Source organism: Mus caroli, chromosome 19 (genome assembly GCF_900094665.2).
Source record: "Mus caroli chromosome 19, CAROLI_EIJ_v1.1, whole genome shotgun sequence".
In the NCBI taxonomy this organism is placed as follows: domain Eukaryota; kingdom Metazoa; phylum Chordata; class Mammalia; order Rodentia; family Muridae; genus Mus; species Mus caroli.
Window position 1 is genome coordinate 4,049,827 of NC_034588.1, and position 22,750 is coordinate 4,072,576.

Genomic DNA, 22,750 nt, shown 5'->3' on the forward strand with positions numbered 1-22,750 from the left:
TTTAATTTCATGTTCGAATGTTAAGACTGTAGATACATCATCTTGGACATTAACTCTTGAGTTTTCTTTTTAAATAAAAAGGATCATTTTGTTGTTTGGTATTAAAAACACAGTAAAGGGATTTAAAATGTTTTAAGTAAATTCAAAGGGTTTCACTACAGTTCACATTTGGCTTTTTTTTTTTTTTTTCCGAGACAGGGTTTCTCTGTGTAGCCCTGGCTGTCCTGGAACTCATTTTGTAGACCAGGCTGGCCTCGATTAAAGGCATGTACCACCACGCCTGGCCACATTTGGTTTCTAAATCTCTAAGAGTTGGAGTGATTTGAGGCTAGGATAAAATATTTCAGTGAGGCTGTGTTAGCCCATGCCTACAAAGCCAGCAGAGTGGTGGATCTCAAGAAATTAGTTATTTTCTACACTCTAAGAGTTATAGTGAGGAGGACGACAGCACACGCCTTTAATCCTGCCACCCAGGGACAAAGCTCAGCTTCAGCTCCTAATTGGTAATTTGCACAGTAGAGAAATCACATACCATATTTACACATTATTATAAAAAGCCCTCTATAGGGTTATCAGAAAAGCAGCTAATTTCCAATGGGCGCAGGAACTAAAGAGCAGCTTCTGTGACTGTTGGTGAGCTTATCTCCCCGCATGCAACCCTGACCAATATTGAAGCAGATGCTACCCTAATTATGGATATCATATTTATCAGTGACTTAGCAACCAGGACTCTTCATAAAGCAAAAAGAGTCCACCAACATTTGCCCATCGGGAGGTGCTTACCATATATGGAGAATAAATATATAATCCCCATCCCTAAACTCCAAAACAGGTTATCTTCCAAACTGTGGGGACCTAAAGAATGGTCACAATCATCACCAACTACTGATGGAACGAAGACCAATGGCAAGAGACAGCTTATAGATGAGAGGATGGACGGGCCAACACAGAGAAAGGAGCCACAAAATCAGCGCAGCATTACTGGCTGTGAGACAAACAACTAGGAAAGCAAAAGGAAAATATCTTCTCAATTCACGGTGTGTGTGCGATGCTCTAGCTATATGGTCATCAAAATGGAAAACCACTAACTGGAAGATAAATGGCAAAGATATCTGGTCATGGGAGGCATGACCAGAACTGGCAAAACCTAGCAAAACTTAGCAGACATCAAATTTTATTTAGCTGGGGCTGGTGAGATGGCTCAGCAGGTAAGAGCACCCAACTGCTCTTCTGAAGGTCCTGAGTTCAAATCCCAGCAACCACATGATGGCTCACAACCATCCGTAATGAGATCTGACTCCCTCTTCTGGTGTGTCTGAAGACAGCTACAGTGTACTTACATATAATAAATAAATAAATCTTTAAAAAAAATTATTTGGCTCATGTAGGCAAGACCAACAAAACCGCTGAAAACAATGAAATAGTGAATAAGTTGGCATCAGACTATAATATAAAAATTTGTCAGGGAACAAATCCAGAATAAATCAGTAAGAACAATAGATTAAGCATTTGAAAAACTTGAAAACCCGTAACACTAAAAACTAAAGGGAAATGGAGAACCAAATTAAACCAGAATAACTACTGTAAGGAATCCATAGCCAGGCAGTAACTCATCATGTTTTTTTTTTTCCATTTTTAAAGATTTATTTAGTTATTTTATGTATGTGAGTACATTGTTGCTGTCTTCAGACACACCAGAAGAAGGCATCAGATCCCATTACAGATGGTTGTGAGCCACCATGTGGTTGCTGGGAATTGATCTCAGGACTTCTAGAAGATCAGTCAGTGCTCTTTTTTTTCTTTTTTTTTTTTTTGGTTTTTCGAGACAGGGTTTCTCTGTGTAGTCCTGGCTGTCCTGGAACTCACTCTGTAGACCAGGCTGGCCTCGAACTCAGAAATCCGCCTGCCTCTGCCTCCCAAGTGCTGGGATTAAAGGCGTGCGCCACCACACCCGGCCCCAGTCAGTGCTCTTAACCACTGAGCCATCTCTCCAGCCCAGTGACTCATTTTTAATCCCAGCACTCAGGAGGCACACACCTAATCCCAACACTTGGAAGGCAGGCACATAAAAAAGGCAGTTTGAGAGCCGGGCGTGGTGGCACATGCCTTTAATCCCAGCACTCGGGAGGCAGAGGCAGGCGGATTTCTGAGATCAAGGCCAGCCCAGTTTACCAAGTGAGTTCCAGGACAGTTCCAGGGCTACACAGAGAAACCCTGTCTCAAAAAACCAACAACAACAACAAAAGGAAGCTTCAAGGGCTAGAGAGATGGCTCAGCAGTTAAGAGCACTGATCACTCTTCCAAAGGTCCAAAGTTTAAGTCCCAGCAACCACAAGGTAGCTCACAACCTTCTGTAATGAGATCTGACGCCCTCTTCTGAAGACAGCTACAGTGTACTTACATATAATAATAAACCTTAAAAAAAAATAGACAGGATGAAATTCTAAGGGAATGTCCTTTCTGATCTATAATTATACTTAAATCTTGGACTTACTTATCCACACATACTAAGGTGTATTTTAGTTTCAAATTTTCCAAGAGTTTAAAAAATTTGAATGGAAAGGTAATACTTTTACTATAGCCTAAACTCACTCTGCCCCAGGAAAGATGTAACCAAGTCAAGAGAGGAACCCTCAAGAGGTAGGGCTGAGGAAGGGTTTGGCTTCTATCTTTCCAGGGGAATCAAAAAATCTGAAAGAAAATAAAACTTGAGACCTGTGACTCATGTAATGTATGTCAAATAGCCCAAAGAGTTGGTTGTGAGCTTTGAAACCTGGGGCTGAGAACATAGCAGAACAGGCCAGGACATGCCCAGGCAGGCCCGTTGTTAAGACATTCCTGAGGCTGCTTGGCCATAAAGATAAAGAGAGATAAAGAGAGTGACATGCCAGACTGGCCCAGAGCCTCCCTATCTCCCGCCCTTCTGACTTAAGTTAAATGTTAACAGGCTGCTGATGTTTAAATGAACCAATCATGTGAAACCGAGCCAATTCCTCCCCCCAGCCCCAGCCCCTTTTCTATAAAAACCCTAGCTTCCAAGCCTCGTGGTCCAAACCACTGTCTCCTGCGTGAGATACTTCGACCCGGAGCTCCGCCATTAAACTACCGCATGTTTTTACATCAGGATGGTCGTCTGTTCATGATTCTTGGGTGCACACTGAATTGGGAATTGAGTGGGGGTTTCCCCACTAGGTTCTTTCACATCCAACTAAGGAAGCCAGAGAGAACTGGACAAGGGAGACAGCTGAAGAATGAACCTGTCATCCAGAGAGTGAGTCCCAAGACAGAGGGAACTGGACAAGGGAGACAGCTGAAGAATGAACCTGTCATCCAGAGAGTGAGTCCCAAGACAGAGGGAATTGGCCAAGTGGGATCGCTTACCTCCAGCTCATCTCTGCTGCCCTCAGAAGACCCAAGTGGTAATTGGTCTGTCTGTCATCCCAGTTTAATTAAAACTTAAAGCTGGCTGGATGTGGTGGTGCACTTGGGAGGCAGAGGCAGGATTTCTGAGTTCCAGGCCAGCCTGGTCTACAGAGTAAGTTCCAAAAAAACCAACCAAACAAAAAAAACCTTTTCTGTAGGTATAAATATTATCTCAAAATCTGTAAGATTATTATGTAGTAGTTACATAGAACACTATTCTGGAAATAAGTTTTGTAGCCTCCCTCAGCCTTGAAGCAGGCTGATCCAGACTTTGACCTTGCTGCCACTAAGGAGATTACCTAGGGTAGAGCCTTCTGACCTTGATGGCTCTATTTGCTCTTCTCTAAGACTCCTTCCTGCTGAAAGGTCCTAGAGACATTCCGGAGACACACCCTGTAGCTCGCCTAAGGGCTGGCTCCAGGCACCAAGAATGGGCTGGTGGGGGATGGGCCTACCCTCTTTATAAGCACAGACTCTCAGGAGGCTTTGAACAGAAAGGTTTGTTTTGGCCTCATTCTTTTCTCACTGTCTGATCTCTTTTAGCCCCAGCCTGCCTTTCAGGGGAACCCATTTTAAGTGGCCGCAGGCCACTACAAGTTTGATCTAGCTTCCTATATGTGCTTGCAGGTTGGAGTCTGAAACAGGTTAATTAGAAATAATGTTTGTGTACTTAATAGATTGTGATGTGCAAGACATTCAAACTACTGAGTTCATAGGACACTGACATGAAGTTTTACATAACTTTTGAATACAAAATACTTAATCTTAAGACTCCCAAATATAATCAAGCTGAACATTGTGAAATGCCTGGCAGAACTAGCTTCAGTACTATGAACAGTTTTACTGTGCTAAAGTTAAATTCTTTCCTTTTTATTAGACAAAGAAGGGGGGAATGTTTCAGAATCATGCTCTGAACCCTGAGACTATTTACAGAAAACAACAAAACAAACAAACAACAACAAAAAACCAACCTGTCTAATTGTGGTGTGGCTTAGCCTTAGCACAAACCTATAATCCAAAAGCTTTCTGTTTAAGGTAAACAAGATTAAATAAAGTTAACCATAGGTCAAGAGGTGGAGCAAGCAACCAAGTGACATGGCAGGAAGTAAACCTAGGAAACTACCAAAGAGTAAGAAGTCAGGAGGATGGACCCAGGCACACAGGAAGGAGAAGGGAGGGACACTACTTGGGGGAGGGGTTGCAACAGTGTGGAGATGGAGAGCTTTCCTTTTGGGATGTACATTCTCTCTCTGATTTCATCTAACAGGCTTTCACCCCAGCAACTGGCTCCCAAGTCTGAATTGGTAAAATCAAACAATTTGTTAAAGACAACATACTGGGGACTGGAGAGATGGCTCAGCGGTTAAGAGCACTGACTGCTTTTCCAGAGGTCCTGAGTTCAGTTCCCAGCAACCACATGGTGGCTCACAACCATCTGCAAAGGGATGCCCTCTTCTGGTGTGTCTGAAGAGAGTAACAGTGTATTCACATATATAAAATAAATAAATCTTAAAACAAACAAACAGAAAACCCACCCACCATACTGATCTAGGTGCTGAGGACATAAAGGTGAGCCAAAGCAAAGAACCTTCTGAGGCTCATGTCAGCAGTGCAGGCGCCTCACTTCCTCTCACTGCACTTCTGAGGCTCATGTTGGCAGTGCAGGCACCTCACTTCCTCTCACTGCACTTCTGAGGCTCATGTTGGCAGTGCAGGCACCTCACTTCCTCTCACTGCAGTCCTGCTCAGTTCAGCTTGGAGATACCTTGCCTGTGGCTGTGGTGACCAGCTTCCTGAGTTAGCACTTGAAAATTGGAGACAGGAGGAACAAGAATTCAATGCCAGCCTTGGTTACATAGTTTAAAGCCAGCCTGGGCTATAGAAGACCCTGTTTCAAAAAAAAACTGCAAAAGCCAGGTATCACACAGTGGCTTACAATTGTATTCTAAGCACTTGGGGAGCTGAGCAAAGAAAATCACACATCATGTGTTCTAAGCTAACTGGGTCAACAAGTAATAAAAAGCCTTTACCACCCTTCTCCCCTGGAAAGACTTGTGGATGCATCAGTTTACTTTCTCTACTGCTTTGTAAATTCCTTTATCCACATGTTGCAAACAAGGTTCTTGGAAAGTTCCAGAAAGTTTTCCCAGGCAGCTTCATATGCATACGCATTAGTTCAGCAAAGCTGACAGCAGTGAGCTTCTCTCATTTCTGTGTCTCTGATTTTTACTCCTTTCTTCTTTGTGGGGGCAGAACTTTACTTAGATGAAAGCTGAATACCCTAGAGCTGTCAAACCTCTGGGTTCCCAAAACAAGAACCCACCAGAGGCTTTGCTCTGACAAGGTTCCATATACCATGATAGTACCAGGACACACTGCTACCTCCTTGGTCCCATTCTCTCCCTCTGCCACCACCTGTGATGCCCTGACCCAGTTTGCTTCAACTCACCATCCCAGATAGGTAGTTTGGGCACAGGATACCCCAAGACTCATGATGAAGGAGTCCTTCATCTGTGAAGGCAGAAGACCCCAGGTTGACCAAGAAGGCCCAGAAGCATGCAAGTCCAAGGAGGATATGGCTGCCCAGGAAGTAACACTGCAATGTAACTAACTGAAGGAGTACATGAGTGAGGCCTGTCTTAAGAGTGAAGACCATTTAGGTAAACAGAGGCACATAGTGCACTCCTCTACAGACTTCTGAAGAGGAAAAAGGATATGACCAAACGAGTAAAAGTGGGCACTACTTTTTGGGCCCTACGCACAAGGGAAATGACATGCTTGCTTGCCTCCATACTGAAAGCTTACCTCCTCTTTGCAAGCCCCATGCCAGGCCTACAGCTGCCTATTAGCTGGTTTACTTACCCCAGCACCAAAAGCACATTAATGAACCATTTCTAACTTTATGGGACAAAGGTCTAAGCATTCCCCGGCAACAACCAATCCTTCATTCACAAGTTGCTTGTCCTGAGATGATGTAATCTGAATTCAACATGACAAGGGGAAGATCCAGCCTTAGCCTCTGCTCCCTGGAGGGCATGGCAGTCTTGATTTTCCCATTATGGTACAGGACTGTAAGTTAGCAGAAACACCCTGGAGCTGTGGAGATGGCTCAGTGTTTAAAAGTACACAGGAGTTTGTCAGTATGCACACTGGGAATAAAAGGCATGCACCACCACCACCCGATTATAAAATAAATCTTTTAAAAAGCTTATAAAATAAAACTAAATTAAAGAGCTGGATAGGAGCCGGGCATGGTGGTGCACGCCTTTAATCCCAGCACTTGGGAGGCAGAGGCAGGTGGGTTTCTGAGTTTGAGGCCAGCCTGGTCTACAGAGTGAGTTCCAGGACAACCAAGGTAATACAGAGAAACCCTGTCTCGAAAAAACAAAAAACAAAAACAAACAGAGCTGGCCAGGGTAGCGAATGCCTTTAATCCTAGCACAAAAACAAAAACAAACAGAGCTGGCCAGGGTAGCGAATGCCTTTAATCCTAGCACCTAGGCAGAGGCAGGGAGGTCTCAAGTGGACTGAAGCCAGCTCTGTCTACATCATGAGTTTCAGGACAGTCAAAGCTACATAGTGAGATCCTGTCTCAAAACACCAAAAAAAAAATTAATAACAATAAAAATGTGTGTTTGTTTGTTTGTGTTAGTTTAGTTGGGGAGGGGAAGCATGTGAGCCATGGACACGTGGAGGTCAGGGGACACTTTCAGGAGCCTGCTTTCTCCTTCTACCAGTCTGGGGATTGAAGCCAAGTCATCAGTTTGGCAGCCATACCTTCACCTGATGACCATATATCTCCCCGCTCCCCATGTGCAGCTTATGCAAGGAGCTTTTTTGGGTTCCGGTTTGTAAAGATTGGTTCTCACTCTGTAACCTAGGCTACTTCCAACCTGTGGCAAACCTGCCTCAGACTTTCAAGTGTTAGAAACCAAGTTATGCTTGGTTTACAAGGTATTTAATAAGGATCAAATGAATTATATTCAAGCGTTTCTCAGTCAGTAGGCTAGGTTATAACCACAAACAGCTGCTGTCAATGGAAGTTCACTTGTATTATTGAGAATCCTTTTGATGTTCATCACTTGCCCATGGTCCCCACACCCGTTTAAACTTGGGCCCCTGTATCACCAGGGTGACAGAAGTTCTTCCAGAGCTCCAGCCTCATGGTCTAAGCTGAGCACCAAGCGTTGGAAGGCCTAGCAAAACTTAAGAGATGCCCCACTTAGAGGCCAGCTTCCTCAGCATTCAAACCCCTGTCCTTGGCCTTCTCTTGAAGGCCTAAACACCCAGCACCTCTATCTGGGCTCTGGCTGTGATCCAGGGACTCAGCTTTCCTCGCCAGCCCCAGCCCCTCCCAGCAGGGCTCACCTGAAGAGGGGCTTTGTGGCTGGGGCAGGCCCTCTGCTGCTCTGCTGTCTTTAGAAGAGTCCTTAGAGTCGGTGGTCCTGAGCTGTGTGTGGGAGAAGAGCTGGAGGACGAAGCCAGGAGGGAAACTGCCATCAGTGAAGTGTCGGACTTCAGCTGGTGCTGCGAACGTTTCTGTGGGTGACTCAGGAGAGGGGGGGTCTGGAAGAAGGCCACGCAGAAGTATGTATGAGTAGAAGAGGACAGACCCCAAAGGCTCAAGCCCTAAGCTTCTGCTGAGCTCATGCAGAGGTTCTCTGGTGTCCACTTCCTCATGGACTTCATGCTCCAGTGTTACAGCCAGGCTCAGCACCCCTAAATCCCCTCACCTGGGTCAGGGTCCAAGATTTTGGTCATATGCCTGCTTCTCTTCTTTCTAGCAGGTTCATCCTCAGGGGGCTCTTTCCATCTCTGACCACGGGGCTTTTTATTCCCTTGCTCTATGACAGGGGTAACTGCAAAAGGAAACAACTTTAGTACTTTCAGGCCACTCACTCTTTACCTGAGGTTTACTCTTTAACCTCAGGTTCCTGATAACACCTGCCCACCCCAGCCCCTTAGCACAGGATGTCCCACTAAGCCAAAGCTTCCCTGTTGACTGACCGGGCAGCTCAAGGGGGCGGAGTCCTCTGGGCCGGAGCCTCTTAGGAAGGGATGGGTTGTCCTCGGAATCCAAGAGGACCACGATCTCTGCTGGCATCCTGACAGGATCCGGGTTGGAGATGGGATCTGGCTGGCCATCCTGGCCTGACTCTGAGGGGGGCAAAAGCCCACTGAGCTCGAGGGCCCCCACAGGCCCCACTTCTCCCTCAGCCCTCACCCTTACTACCTAGGCTGGGCAGGGATGGCTGGTCAGCTTGGATGTCTTGCAGAAGGGCAACCCCTTCACTCCAGGCTTCTAAGATGTTGCTCTTCTCAGAGGGGCTCAGGTCCAGGGTATGAGGATGCTGCTCCAGGATGTGTGCGCGAGCAGTGTCTGCTGATGGGGACCGGATCTCGGCCCCACACACCATGCACAGCGCCCGTCCACTGCCTCCTGGGCTGTTCCCCACCAGGAACTCCTGCTCCCATGACACTTGCTGCTTGAGCTCCTCACAGCCTTCAACACCTGCTTCCAGCAGGTTAGGCCGAGGTGGCGGCGTCTTTTCCTGTTGGGTTACTGCAGAAAGGGGAATGTGCTGTGAAGATGCCAGGGCTGGTGATGCTGTGTGGGAAGGGTGACTCCTGTGCAATGTTCCAACCCCCCATCAGATCCTAGCCAAGCAGCATGAGGCACACAGCTAGGGTGCCTGATACTGCACGTTCACCCCTTTACTTCTCATCTAGTCATGGTCCCACCCACCCCCCATCCCCCCCACCCCCGCTTCCAGAGCTGAAAGGTATCGTATGCCTGCCTTTGATCATCTGGCAGATATCATTCCTGTGAGGCTTCTTGTAGATTTCCTCACCTAAGCATCAACTCTGCCCACATCCGATCTGTAGTATGCCCAATGTACATACTTCAGTCTCAAGTAGTCTAGCCTTAAAGTTACTATGTAGTGAAGGTCAATTTTAAATTCCTAATCCTCTTGCTTCCACCATGCCTGGCATTTGAGGTGATAGGAATCAAACCCAGGGCTTCATATATGCTACACTCTACCAACTGAGACATAACTTTAACTGCCCCCCCTTTCAAGTATTAACTAGTGGATGTATAATGTAGGGAGGAGGATGGAGACATGACACATGTGCCAAGGAGTGTAGTGGAAGGCAGAGGACAGTGCTGTAGGATGAAGTTCCATTCATCCACCCTTACATGGACTCAGAGGCTCGAACTTAAGGTCATGCATAGTTACCTAGGATGGCCTTGAAATCAGAACCATGGGGGGATGACTTTTACACACCCTCTCCCTTTTAGTTTCCAGTTTGAGATGCAGCCTTGGTTCCCTCTGGACCACCAGCTTGTGTGCTGACCCTAAGAAAATACTTTTCAGAAAATTTTATCTCAATGATGCTATGGTATCTTGTAATAAGTGCTGCTGTCCTTTTAACACCAGCTCACAAGCATCCATTCTTCCAATAAAGCAAGGTTTCACTTGTTTTTTTTTCTTTTTTTACTAATTTTTGTTTCATGTGCATTAGTGTTTTGCCTGCATGTACATGCTCTTGCATGAAGGCGTCAAGTCCTCAGGAGCTGGAATTACAGACAGTTGTCAGTGGCCATGTGCTCTTAACTACTGAACCATCTTTCCAACCCACCAACTTGCAGAGTCTTAAAATTTAAATATATGCCACCAACAGCCCTGATAGGATCCTTTGCTTCTGTCAGACGCTCACACACCAACCCTTGGTCGGCTCTATTTCTCACTTTTCCCTCCTGAGACAGGGCTTCCCTGAGAGCCTTTGTTGTCCCTACAAATCTTCCCCTCCCCTTCCTCCCAAATTCCTGTACCCCCACCCCCATGCCAGGTGCTTCTCTTAACATTCTTATCTTTTAAGCTTCTACTACAGCTTAAACCCTGAGCACTTCCTGGCTAAGTCCTAAAGGCTTCCACCATCCTCCCAGCAAACCTCTACAGATCCACTACACACAGCCATATCAAATTTCCCTGGTACCAATGTCTGCCCAAGCTTGGTTCTGCTGCTGTGATCAACATAACCAAAAGCAACTAGGGGAGTATGTTGACTTGTTTTTGTCAACTTGACACAGCCATAATTAATGGGAGTCTCAACGGAGAAAGTGCTTCCTATGACCAGACTGCCCACACCTATAGAACATTTCCTTAATTAGTGATTGATGTGGAAAGGCCCAGGCCATTATGGGTGGAGCCATTCCTGGGTTGGTGGTCCTGCTTCTATAAGAAAGCAGATTAAACAAACATGAGAGCAAGGCAGTAAGCAGCACCAGGCCATCTACAGCAGCTCCTACTTCCAGGTTCCTGCCCTCACTTCTTTTGAAAAGTAAATGGAACTGTGAATAAAATAAATTCTTTCTTCCCCATATTAATGAAAAAAGCAAACAAACTGCTGAATTAGATCAACCTGTATACATACTTTAAAGGTGTTTTAACATCAGAATGGAAGTCAGGGAATGTGCTGCATTGGGGAAGAGGTTTTGTCTGTGTTTCCACAGGTGAAAGACTATGGATTTTATCAAAATTGATAAAGATATGATCTGAATAAAATCAGCTCTCACATGAAAGGCAGGACTCAGGAAAGAGAGTTGCAGAAAGACAGCAACAGAGACAACACAGGAAGCTGATTCACCCTGCATGAGAACAGTTCAACAAACTCGCTGAAAAAAGACAGATCCTCAGTTCAGTAGTAGACTGAGAAACTCTGACGTGCAACGGACATTTGCTGAAGAACTACAGAGTGAGGGCTACAGAGTGAGGAAGGAACATCACATCACAGAGCTTCACAAGGACATGCAGACTGTTAAGTCTGTGTGACCGATAACTATTTCTGTTGTGAAAGTTAAACTGTGTGTAATTTTTACCTTAACCAGAAAGGGGGAAGAAGTTACAGAGAAATTTTAATCCAGCAACTTGGATTTGGCTGGAAAGACACACCTTTAATCCCTCAGATTAGAATACAGACACATCCTTAATATGTACCTTTAATCCCAAACAGTGTAAATTAATTTGAAGGAAACTGCCATTTTTGAAAGTGACCTCTAATTGAGGGGCACAAAAAGTGACAAATCAGAGAAAGATGTGATAAAACGAGTCAGAGATAGGATATGCTCCACAAATAGAAAGGAGAGAATGTAAGAGAACAGCATGCACACACAGAGAGAGAGAGAGAGAGAGAGAGAGAGAGAGAGAGAGAGAGAGAGAGAATGAGAAAAGTTTTACCAAGATAAGTTACAGAATGAAAAGGAGCCAGAAGCCAGAAGATTAGAACAGATTGCCAGAGTTAGTTTGAGGCTAAGCAGAGCAATCCAGAAGCTGAAAGAAGCCTTTTGAATTGGTCAGCTTGGGGGAATCCAGGCTAGAGGAGCTGGGTTGAACCAGCCAACCAGAGTTAAGAAAGAGCTAGAAAGGGTGAGTTTATTCATCAGTAAGCCTCCAAGATGACAGTTACATCTGGTGAGTCAGCCTCAGAGGCTGAGACAGTCTAGGCCTAGATTAGATTGTATGGAGGCCAGAAGCTTCCAGGCCTAAGCCTATGGATAAACAACAGAGAAAGAAACGCTCTGGGCTCAGTCCAAGCTGTCTATTTGCACAACTTGGGTGCAGCTCCCATCTCATCCCTTCATCTGAGAAAATAAGTTACTTTTATATTTCCCCATGTTGCTTTCGGTCATGGTCATCACAGCAACAGTAGCCATAACTAAGAAAAGAAAGGGTTTACTTAAACGTTAATTCATCATCTAGGGACACCAAGGCAAAGCTTGAAGCAGAAACCAGAGAAAGAAAAGGGGCTTACTAGTTTTCTCCCAAGTTCCTTTAGCTACCTTTCTATACACAGTCTGGCCCAATAAGCAATTGAGAAAATGCTCTATGGTAGACCCACAGGGTAATCTGACTGAGGGAACTCTCTGAATGAGGCTCCACCTTCCCAGATGGCAACCAAGATTAACCACAATGTAGATATTCTTTTTTTTTTTTTTTTTGGTTTTTCGAGACAGGGCTTCTCTGTATAGCCCTGGCTGTCCTGGAACTCACTTTGTAGACCAGGCTGGCCTCAAACTCAGAAATCTACCTGCCTCTGCCTCCAGAGTGCTGGGATTAAAGGCGTGTGCCACCACATCCGGTTAATATAGTATATATTCTTTTGGGAGTGAAAATACTAAGTTTGGGCTGGAGAGATGGCTCAGTGGTTAAGAGCACTGACTGCTCTTCCAGAGGTCCTGAGTTCAGTTCCCAGCAACCACATGGTGACTCACAACCATCTGTAATGAGATCTGATGCCCTCTTCTGGTGTGTCTGAAGACAGCTACAGTGTACTCTTATACATAAATAAATCTTTAGAAAAGAATAAAATACTAAAGTTGATCAATGGGGTGGTTTGTATTTGCTTGGCCCAGGAAGTGGCACTATTAGGAGGTGTGGCCTGGTTGGAACAGGTGTGTCACTGTGGGAGTGGGCTTTAATAGCCTCATCCTAGCTGCCTGGAAGCTAGTCTTCTCCTAGTAGCCTGAGCTCTGCCTGCAGCTTGCCTGCCTGGCCGCTGCCATGTTTCCACCTTGATGATAATGGACTGAACCTCTGAACCTGCAAGCCAGTCACTATTAAATGTCTACAAACTGTCCTGGTCCTGGTTTCTGCTCACAGAAGTCAAATCCTAACTAAGACAATCATCGTACTGTTACCAAAGACCTGGCATGCAGAAAATGGCTGTCCTGCCAAAGGTCAGCCTGTCTCTTCCAAGGAAAAGCCTTCCTTTTCTAGGGTGCTCCTGAAGTATGTGCAACGATGGCCATGCCCCTGTGGCTTGTGTTCCCAGATCTCTGAGGTGAGAAAAGTTCCCTCGGAGCAGAACTGCTCAATGCAGAGGCGTCTGGTGCTCTTCTGTCTGTGACTGTGACTGCGAGTACTAGAACTCCTCCTCTGCCAACTGGGACCTAGGAAGAGGGCACTTCTGGAACTGTCTAGGTTCTTTATGACCGGACCCCTAGTTTCAATTGGTCTTCTTCCCTTAATTCTCCTAAACCAGGGCTCATGACGGTCAACCAGCCCAGCCAGCACTTCTTCCTCACAGGAACCTTTCAATCTTGACTTCTGCTACTCAAAAGCATTCAGGAAACTACATGCCTTTGGTTCTCTTTCTGTTCCTCCTCTTGTCACCTACCTGGGTCTTTTCCCTTCCCTTCGGAAAATCACACTGAAGACTATTTCCTCAACTCCCCACAGAAGCTGGCCATCTCATTCCCCTCTGTGCCATGTTTCCTCCACAGCACAGTATAGGCCCTCAACAGGTATCTGTTTGTGTCTAAATCTCAAGCACTAACAGCACTAGACATCAATGACAAGGGACTGACCTCAGCTCTTTGATCCCTTTCGCCTCCTCCTTCGGGTAATTCTCACCTGCTGCCTTCTGACAGCTCCCATACTTTCCTTCAGCAGTAGTGGGACTGACTGAAGGGCCATACACTTGTACTTGGTAGCTAGCTGAGTATTCACCAATGAACTCTATTTCTAGCTATCTTTTTTACTCTGAGACAAGATCTACTATCCAGGCTGGCTGAGAATTTGTGATCCTCCTGCATCAGCCTCCTGAGTAACTCAAATTACAAGCCTGATAAGCTTATCAGGCCTGGCAACTCATATTTATACCCAGGCAAGACACCCAAGAGAATTCTAGATGTAGATATCCAACTACCTACCTAATCATGCTCCTAGAGTCTATAAGAGACGTTGAATTTAACAATATTCAAAGCCTATTCCCAATCTACACCGCAGCAGTCTGTCTCAGTAAACTGGGACTTAATCCTTCTACTTTCAAGTAACAAGACTGACAGTTTGAGTGACAATGGCCTCCAAAAGACTCATACTCATGAATGCTTGGTCCATGGATAGTGGAACTGTTTGAGAATTAGAAGGTGTGGTTTGTCAGAGGTGGTGGATCTCTAGGCTTTGAGCTTTTAAATGCCGAATGCCATTCCCAGTTAGTACATATGCTCTTTCTCTCTGCCTCCCCCAGTTACCACCTGTTCTCTCTCTGCCTTGTGCTTGTGGAACAGGTTAAGCTCTCAGCTACTGCCCCAGAACTATGCCTGCCTGCTGCCATGCTTTTAGTTATTATGGTCATGGACTCTAACCCTAAACACTCAACTTTAAAAAAAAACAAAACTATAGTTTTGGTGTTTTGAGACTGGGTTTTCCTATGTAACCCTGGCTGTCCCTGGGCCTCAAATGCTAAGATTTAAAGGTGTATGCCAGGAAGTCCCACAAACACCTTTTGTTTATACTTTGCATTGGTCTAGGGTTTGTCACAATAGAAAAGTAACTAAGACAAAACAAAAGAAAAAAAACCAACACCTTATTTTTTCTTTTAAAAACACTATGGGGCTGGTGAGAATGGCTCAGCGGTTAAGAGCACTTGACTGCTCTTCTGAAGGTCCGGAGTTCAAATCCCAGCAACCACATGGTGGCTCACAACCATCTGTAATGAGATCTGACTCCCTCTCTGGAGTGTCTGAAGACAGCTACAGTGTACTTACATATAATCAATAAATAAATCTTTAAAAAAGAAAAAAAAACACTATCTTGTCGGCGGTGGTGGCACACGCCTTTAGTCCTAGCACTTGGGAGGCAGAGGCAGGCGTATTTCTGAGTTCGANTCCAGCCTGGTCTACAGAGTGAGTTCCAGGACAGCCAGGACTATACAGAGAAACCCTGTCTCGAAAAAACCAAACCAAACCAAACCAAACCAAACCAAACCAAAACACTATCTCACTAGCTCTGGTTGGCCCGCAACTATATAGACTATGATGACCTGAAACTCCCAAGTCCGCCTGCCTCTGCCTCCTGAGTGACAGAATTAAAGATGTGCACCACTGGGCTGAGCCCAAATAATAATACTTTGAACTCATCCACTTTCTCATACTCTAGATCTTCTTAGAACCTTGCGCTAAGCCAAGAGGCCTCTAAAATCTTTCCACTTGGTCTTCTAAGTTCTCTTTCATTCTTACTAGAGACACTTTTCCTAATAAGAGAAACAAATTCTAACTAGCCTCTCATTTCTCTTTATCCCCATTCTGTAGTCTCTAAAAGAACTGATTTGCTGGGGCAGGGAGAAGGCTGGGCTAGTAAGAGCTCTTACTGCCAAACCTGATGAGCCAAATTCAGTCCCACAGTGCTGTGAGAACTGACTCCCAAAAGTTGTCCTGATCTCTTCATACTTGCCGTAACTGACAAACAGAAACAGACACACACAACAAAGAGAACTCATTGCCACCTAACATACTATTTGATATTTACCTGCTGGCTAAAACTGGATGCACACTTAAGAGCAGGGTTTCACTTACCCTGGTCCCCACTGTTACCACTCCCAGCTCTGCCTGAAGCTATATGCTTGGCATATAGCTGCCCACTAAAGCTGAAGAATGAACCTCTGTAGATGTCTACTTCCCTCTCACAGTGATGAAGCCATCCTGGTTAAGCACTCTATAAACCAGCTCAAGTAAAAAATAACCTGTGTGATGCACCAAACAGTGAGAGAAATGTGCCCCCCCCCCCCATTTCCTAACCTTCCCTCCCATCTCCAAAAAAGAGTTAAAGAAACACAATGACCAGTTTGGTTCTCAATCTATTCTGGGTACTGTCATGCTTAAGGGAAACAGGTATTTCACCCTAAGGAAATATTTGCATTTTTCATGACTAATTATCTTCCACAAAGGTAGCTCTTTGTTTTCTCCTTTGGACCAGAGAGGCTGGGGAAGGAGGACAAGAAGGAAGAGCAATGTATTCCCAGATTGTCCCTCAAACACCTCCTTTGGTGACTAATCTCCATGTAGATGACATGGCTTGTTACCCACCCCCAAGCAAGTCCCGCTTTTCTCAAACGGGGTGCTACTAGCAATTCCATTCAAATGCCGGGTTTTTAGACTTGACACCTGTGGCTCCTGAAACAGAAGGCCTAGTGGATTGAGGACGGGAGGAGGCTTCTACTTACTGGGCTCTTATTTCCCCTCTCTGGAGGTCGCTAGCCGCGCCGGCCTTCACCTCCGTTATCACTACGGGGGACTAGCCTGGGGCCTAGAGGCCTGGTCGCCCCTCGGCCTAAGAAACAGACCGGAACCGGGAGACAACAGCCGGGCACAAACCACTGTACTGGGAATCCGGCCTCTACTCTGGGCCCGAGGGGGCGCAGGGAACCGGAAGACCTGAACCGCTCCTTCGGTGTGGATGGAAGTCTCTAGACCCTGAGCGGGGGAGGGGCGGCGGAGGAAGGGGGGGCTCCGAGGGGCCTGGGATTCCAAACCCGGTGGGGGAGGAGCGAGGGCGCCCTAGCCGCGGACCGGACAGGGAAGGGCCCTCTGGGGCTGCAGATGCCGGTCCAGGGAAGCGCCTGGGGACCGGGGACCGGGACCTGGAGATCTAGTCTCCGACCACCAAGCGGAAGTGAGGTTCCCCCCCCCCTCACCTCGGAGCATCGGCTCGGGCCGCGGGATCACGGCCACCACCACGGCCTCGTCGTCATCCTCCCCTTCCTCACACTTGAGCGTCACCTCGAAGCAATCCAGAGCCGCGGCGCCCTTGGCTTTCAGGGCCATGGCGAGGCGAAGAAGGGCGACCCGATAGCCGAGGACGTTCGCACAGACTTCGGCGCGTCGCCTGTGGCGGCCGCCTCTTGCCCCGGACCACGCCGGGCCCGCGGCTCGCCTAGCTCACCCGCCGCTCGCCCGGCCGCCCCGCCAGCCACGGGCTTCAACGCGTCACGACCCCGGGCGGGGAGGGTTCGATCCGGGGCCCCCAACCCCGCCGCTCCCTTTTATGGAGGCTCATTGTCAGCGTCCGTCCGGCAGTCCCGCCTCCAGACCAGGCTGGCCAATCACGTGAGGACACGCCCCCTAGCCCCGCCCCAGCCACAGGTCTGGGCCAGAACCCTGTGCAGCGCGTTGTCTCTGGCCGGTTTGCTCCGCGGCGAAGCTTGGAGTTTTCCTGGGAGCGGCGCCGGCAGCCTTGGAGACCCGGTAGGGCAGCCCCACCAATGGCTGGAGGAAAGGAGCTCGGCATCTTACTTCTTGGCTTTCCCCTGACTAGCCGCCTGGGAGGCAACACAGACGAGAAAAGACCGGTGGGGATGTGTGAAGGATACATAGGCTCAGAAGTGTGGAGACATCTCTTCTAATTTCTTTGGGCCTCGTTCCTTTCTACTAGCACATACGCTTTAGGGGGAAAAATAAAAATCACTTTGGATCCTCCTAAACAAAGATTCTAGAAGATGAAGAGGACAAGAGTGGCGTGTTGGGCGTGTGTAAACCGCTTCCCGATGGATATCATTTACATTTAAAAAAACAACAAAAAAAAAACCCTGAGTCCAGAGAGTGTTGCCTTTTCCCAGGACACAGTAAATCCACCGAGAGCCTCCAAGACCGGGATCCGGTTGCTATGGCGCTGCTGCCTGGCATTCGTGCTTGAGTGAAGGCTGTCACAATGGGCACTTACACTTCTGCATAACATACCCTCCCCACACACATACACACACCAGACACACTAGATTTCAGCTGAGAAACGGCAAAAAATGTCTGGCACTCAAAATTCTGATTTTAAGTGCTACCAACAGTAATTATCAGCCCAGAAACAGTAATTGTGGATGATGTAGGAGGCTAGGGGACAGAAGAGAAACAGTTCACTTACCGTATATTGTGTGTGTGCGCGCGCGTGCGCGCCCTGGGCATGCCCAACCCCCCACCACTGCATCACGAGCTTTTATTTTGTTGAGATAAGGACTCACTTTCCTGTCAGTCTGAGCTGGAATCTGTGTAACCCTGCTTGCCCCAAACCTCTTCCTCCTCCTCCATTCCCCTGGCACAAGGATTAAAGGTCTGAGCTGACACCACATACAGCAGCCACAATAGAAAGAATTGAGGAAATTTCTATTACTTTGAAATGTACCCAGTACTAAAAAGATACTCCAAATCAAGCAATTTCCTAGGCCTGGATAGTTCCTACCTAAAGGCTGTTCTTTGCTTTTTGCCCAGTGCCTCTGGGTAGGTAGTCTGTTCTGTTTTTGCAGTGGGCTGGCTATAGGACACAAGCTTCCGGGAGATTGTGACTGAGGCCTGAAAGGCAAGAAAAAGAAAAGCCTGTTATTTCCCTCCCTCTGTCCCTCCTGAGTTCTAACTCCTGAGCGGGTGAGGCTGTGGCTCCAGTGTCTTTGTGAGTCCTTGGTTTGTGTCACTTCCCTGTTGGGTTTCCAGCCCTTCTGTCACCCTGTCACTTGGGTCACCCTGTGGTTCTTGTTTGATTCCAAAGCGATGGGTAGCCCTAGTATTGTACCAGATTCTTATTTAATAATATGTATTTGTTTTCTTATGGGTTGTGTACCAGAGTACTTGTCTGAAGGCTAGAGCAACAACTTCGGGGAGCTGGTTCTCGGCTTGGTGTGGGCCCTGGGGATTGTACTCTGGTTTGTCACTAGCCCTCTACCACATACTTAATAGACTAGTTCTTTGGCCATCACAAGTGTAAGTGACAATTTTGGAATTTTAGTTTCTTTGGGAAAAAAAAAACCCACAAAAATATAAGAATACTCCAGGCAGTGGTGGCCCATGCCTTTGATCCCAGCACTAAGGAGGCAGAAGCAGGCAGATTTCTGAGTTCAAGGCCAGCCTGGTCTACAGAATGAGTTCCAGGACAGCCAGGGCTACACAGAGAAACTCTAACTTTCTCTCTCTCTCATATGTATGTATAAAATTATATATATGTATATATATATAAAATTTTAATCCCAGCACTTGGGAGGCAGAGGCATGCAGGCAGATTTCTGAGTTCAAGGCCAGCCTGGTCTACAGAATGAGTTCCAGGACAGCCAGGGCTACACAGAGAAACTCTAACTTTCTCTCTCTCTCATATGTATGTATAAAATTATATATATGTATATATATATAAAATTTTAATCCCAGGTGTGGGATATGGGGCTGCTTCGGTTTGTCTACAGCAGCAGACTATGGTTTGCCTCGTGCTCTAGCAGGGGTGTGATTTTGCCAGCTGCGAATAGTTTCTGCGTTTATGTGACATTTGGAATTCTGAGGATTTCTGAGAGGGTATATAAATGGTAGGGTGGAATTTGTGGTGATAGTGGTGGAGGAGGTGGTGTATAGTTGGGGAGTTGTCAGTTGGTTTTTGGTCAGTTTAAGTAGTCCCACACAAAGAAGAAATGAGAAATTAGATATCCCGATGGCAAAGATCAAACTTGCCCCAAGGAACCTGACATCCCTAATCAGCAGGAAGTGGTCTAGTGATAGCATCATCCCTTTCTAACCTCCCACTTTATTCAGGGGTCTCTTTCCTTTCCTTAATATCCTCTTCTCTCCTCTGTTGGCCTTCGTGCTCAAATAGAAAGGCATCCTGGGACTCAAAAGCCCAAGAACCGGGCTGGTGAGATGGCTCAGTGGGTAAGAGCACCCGACTGCTCTTCCAAAGGTCCAGAGTTCAAATCCCAGCAACCACATGGTGGCTCACAACCATCCGTAACGAGATCTGGCGCCCTCTTCTGGAGTGTCTGAAGACAGCTACAGTGTACTTACATATAATATAATAAATAAATCTTTTAAAAAAAAAAAAAAAAAAGCCCAAGAACCACACATCTATGAGGGGAGAAAGTATCCCAGTGGACAGGTATCCTGAGACAGGGAAGCCCAGGAACCACACAGCAGCTCCCAGAGGAGGGAATCCCCAGCTAAGCTGAGGAGCCTCAGTCCTGTTCCATTTCACTTCTCATTGCTTCATGGCTTCTTTCTATAAGTCACAACAGGCAGCAGATTCCATAATAAGAGATTTATTGGGAGGATCAAGGGTATGGAGGGCCCAGGGGTGGCTGCCTCTGCTATTGGGAGTGAACAAGGAACTGACACAGGTTCTTACTGAGCAGAGCTTTCTAGGTTAGATATTTCCAGGTGAGGATTGGTAGGATTTTTAAATCCTGAATTTGGGAAGCTCAGGGATTGTGGGTTTTGTTCAGACTTTTCAAAATACAAAATAATTGTATTTTGAGTAAACTAGTTATTTAGAATTTGTTTCACTTAAGGCGAGTGCACCACTTATGAAATCATGGCTTTAAAAAAAGATATATTTATTTATTTGTTTTATGTATGTGAGTGTACTGTTGCTGTCTACAGACACACCAGAAGAGGGCATCAAATCTCGCTACAGATGGTTGTGAGCCAGAGCAGTCAGTGCTCTTAACCACTGAGCCATTTCTCTAGTACCAAATCCATGGTTTTTAAAAACTGCCTTATACCTATCATTTCTACAAGACACCATCCTATCGTGTCATAACCTTGTTTCACACCATTAACAGGCATATGCTGTATGACTATTGTGAAAGCTGATGGTGGTGATCTTCTATCCCAGGGCCACCCCTCCTCCCTCTCTGGCACAGTTTCCTTTCCTCTTTCCTCCTGCAAGAAATTCCTGCTGTCTTGCACAGTCACCAGGACCAAGCCTTTTGTTCTCCTTTTTCTTGTGCTCCTGCCTCCCCATCGTGTCCATTTCCACCCATAATTTTTCCAGCCAACTCTGCAACCCGTTCAGAAGCAGGAGAGCCATTTGTTGTTGTTTCTCACAATCCTCCACTTCCACACACAATTTTTCCAACTGCTCAGACACTCTATCAACCTTTTCTGAAACTGAATATAAAAAGATGGAAAGGAAAAAACAGAAAATCCCCTCTGAAAGCAAAGTGGGATATATCCCAGTGGTAGTGATAGGCCAAATTTTTAAGTTCAGACTCCATTTTAGAGAACCTGACCTATGTTTGAACTCAGGTAAACTAACAGGCTGGTACCTAGCACTAGTCTCTAAGTTGCCCCCCAACAAAATTCGAGCCTAGCTCCAGCCTCTAGGCTAATCTCTAACAAGAACAGTGTCTCCAGGTTATACCCTCAACAAGACCACAGTCTCCAGGTTATTCCCCAAAAAAACCTACACCCTCAGGTTATAAGCCTGCCTAGTGACCACCAATGCAGAGGGGAGCAGAAATTGAATTTATGATATGACTCCCGGCACTAGCCAATTATGTTAAAGGCCACAGTAGCTTTCCAATTAGATGCTTGCACACTTATAAAGTTTTGCCCCATAGACATTCAGGGCTCACCCACCACCAAAACTGTCCTGCATGACAGCAGCGCGATCACCCCCACCCCACCCCCAGTTAGCTTGAATGCAGACCTGGCTGTGAGTTGTATCAGACTGGCTCCTGTCTGGTTTTTGGAAGATCACTAACATTTCCCTGGCAGTACACTAGCAGCTGCAATTATTTCTTTGCTTATGTCTTGAAAAAAAAAAAAAAAAACCCTCAAAGAAACAGACAAACAAACAAACTACTCTTTTGTTCCCTAACATTTCCTCTATGGTATTTGAAATAAAAACTCCCATTTTCTCTTAATTGAACCCCATGTTGGATGCCATTTATACCTGGTCTTTGTTACTTTGTGTTTTTTCCCCTTGCTGTTTATCCCCCACCCCACCCCGTTTCACCCCCTAACAGTAGATAGCAAAGGAACAAGGATAGAGGAGAAAGAAGGGAAGAGAGGAATTAGAAAATCTCTTAAATTTAATTTCTTTCCTTTTGTTTCTTCTTTGACCATGGCTAATAACAAACCGCAAATAATCTCCCTAAATGACCACCAGCCATCTCTTGGGGCTTTAGCATTTATATACGCTCTGAAAAGATCCCAGAATTCCAAATATCACACAGTCTCAGAAATTATCTGCAGCTGGCAAAACCATGCTTTTGCTAGAGGACTAGGCAAATCATGGCTAGCTGCTGTGGACATTATGAAACCTGCCCATATCCCTATACCTGGGGTCAAAAGGAAAACACATTCTTATAATATTTCTATGTTTTTCAAAGAAACTAAATTCTAAAATTATCAATATAAGTTCCTATAGTAACATGTAATATTCTGGACTTAATAGACTAAAGTTGATTAATTCCAGTTGAACATGACTGTTGCCAGGGCACGGCTCACTAGTTCTTTTTTAGCCTCTTCCTTGCCCTTAACACCATAGTATTACATTGCTTATTGGAAACCTTAAAGATTTTTCTGGATTCATGTAGTTTACATGTAGGAGTGTTTTTGTTGTTTTTTTTTTTTTTTGCCTATATGTATATATGTGTGTGCCCAGTGCCAACAGAGGGCACTGACATCCTTGGAACTAGAGTTCCAGATGATTATGAGCCACCTTGTGGGTGCTGGGAATAGAACCCTGGTCCTCTGCAAAATCAAGTGCTCTAAAACTACTGAGCCGTCCATCTCTCAGCCCCT

The 22,750-nt window shown here is 46.1% G+C and overlaps 1 protein-coding gene across 2 annotated transcripts in view; it reads right to left on the reverse strand.

Annotated features, from left to right (window-relative positions):
• The window catches only part of Spindoc (spindlin interactor and repressor of chromatin binding), a 26,981-nt gene extending 9,199 nt beyond the window's left edge, over positions 1-17,782 (reverse strand). For both annotated transcript variants that reach the window (XM_021151869.2, XM_021151870.2), the window contains exons 1-5: positions 16,900-17,782; positions 8,657-8,986; positions 8,431-8,580; positions 8,157-8,282; positions 7,792-7,989 (exon numbers count right to left, since the gene is read on the reverse strand). In XM_021151869.2, coding sequence (XP_021007528.1) covers positions 7,792-7,989; positions 8,157-8,282; positions 8,431-8,580; positions 8,657-8,986; positions 16,900-17,029 — 934 coding nt within the window. In that variant the 5' untranslated portion in view covers positions 17,030-17,782. The remainder of the gene's footprint in view (positions 1-7,791; positions 7,990-8,156; positions 8,283-8,430; positions 8,581-8,656; positions 8,987-16,899) is intronic.
• Positions 17,783-22,750: the final 4,968 nt, after the last annotated feature.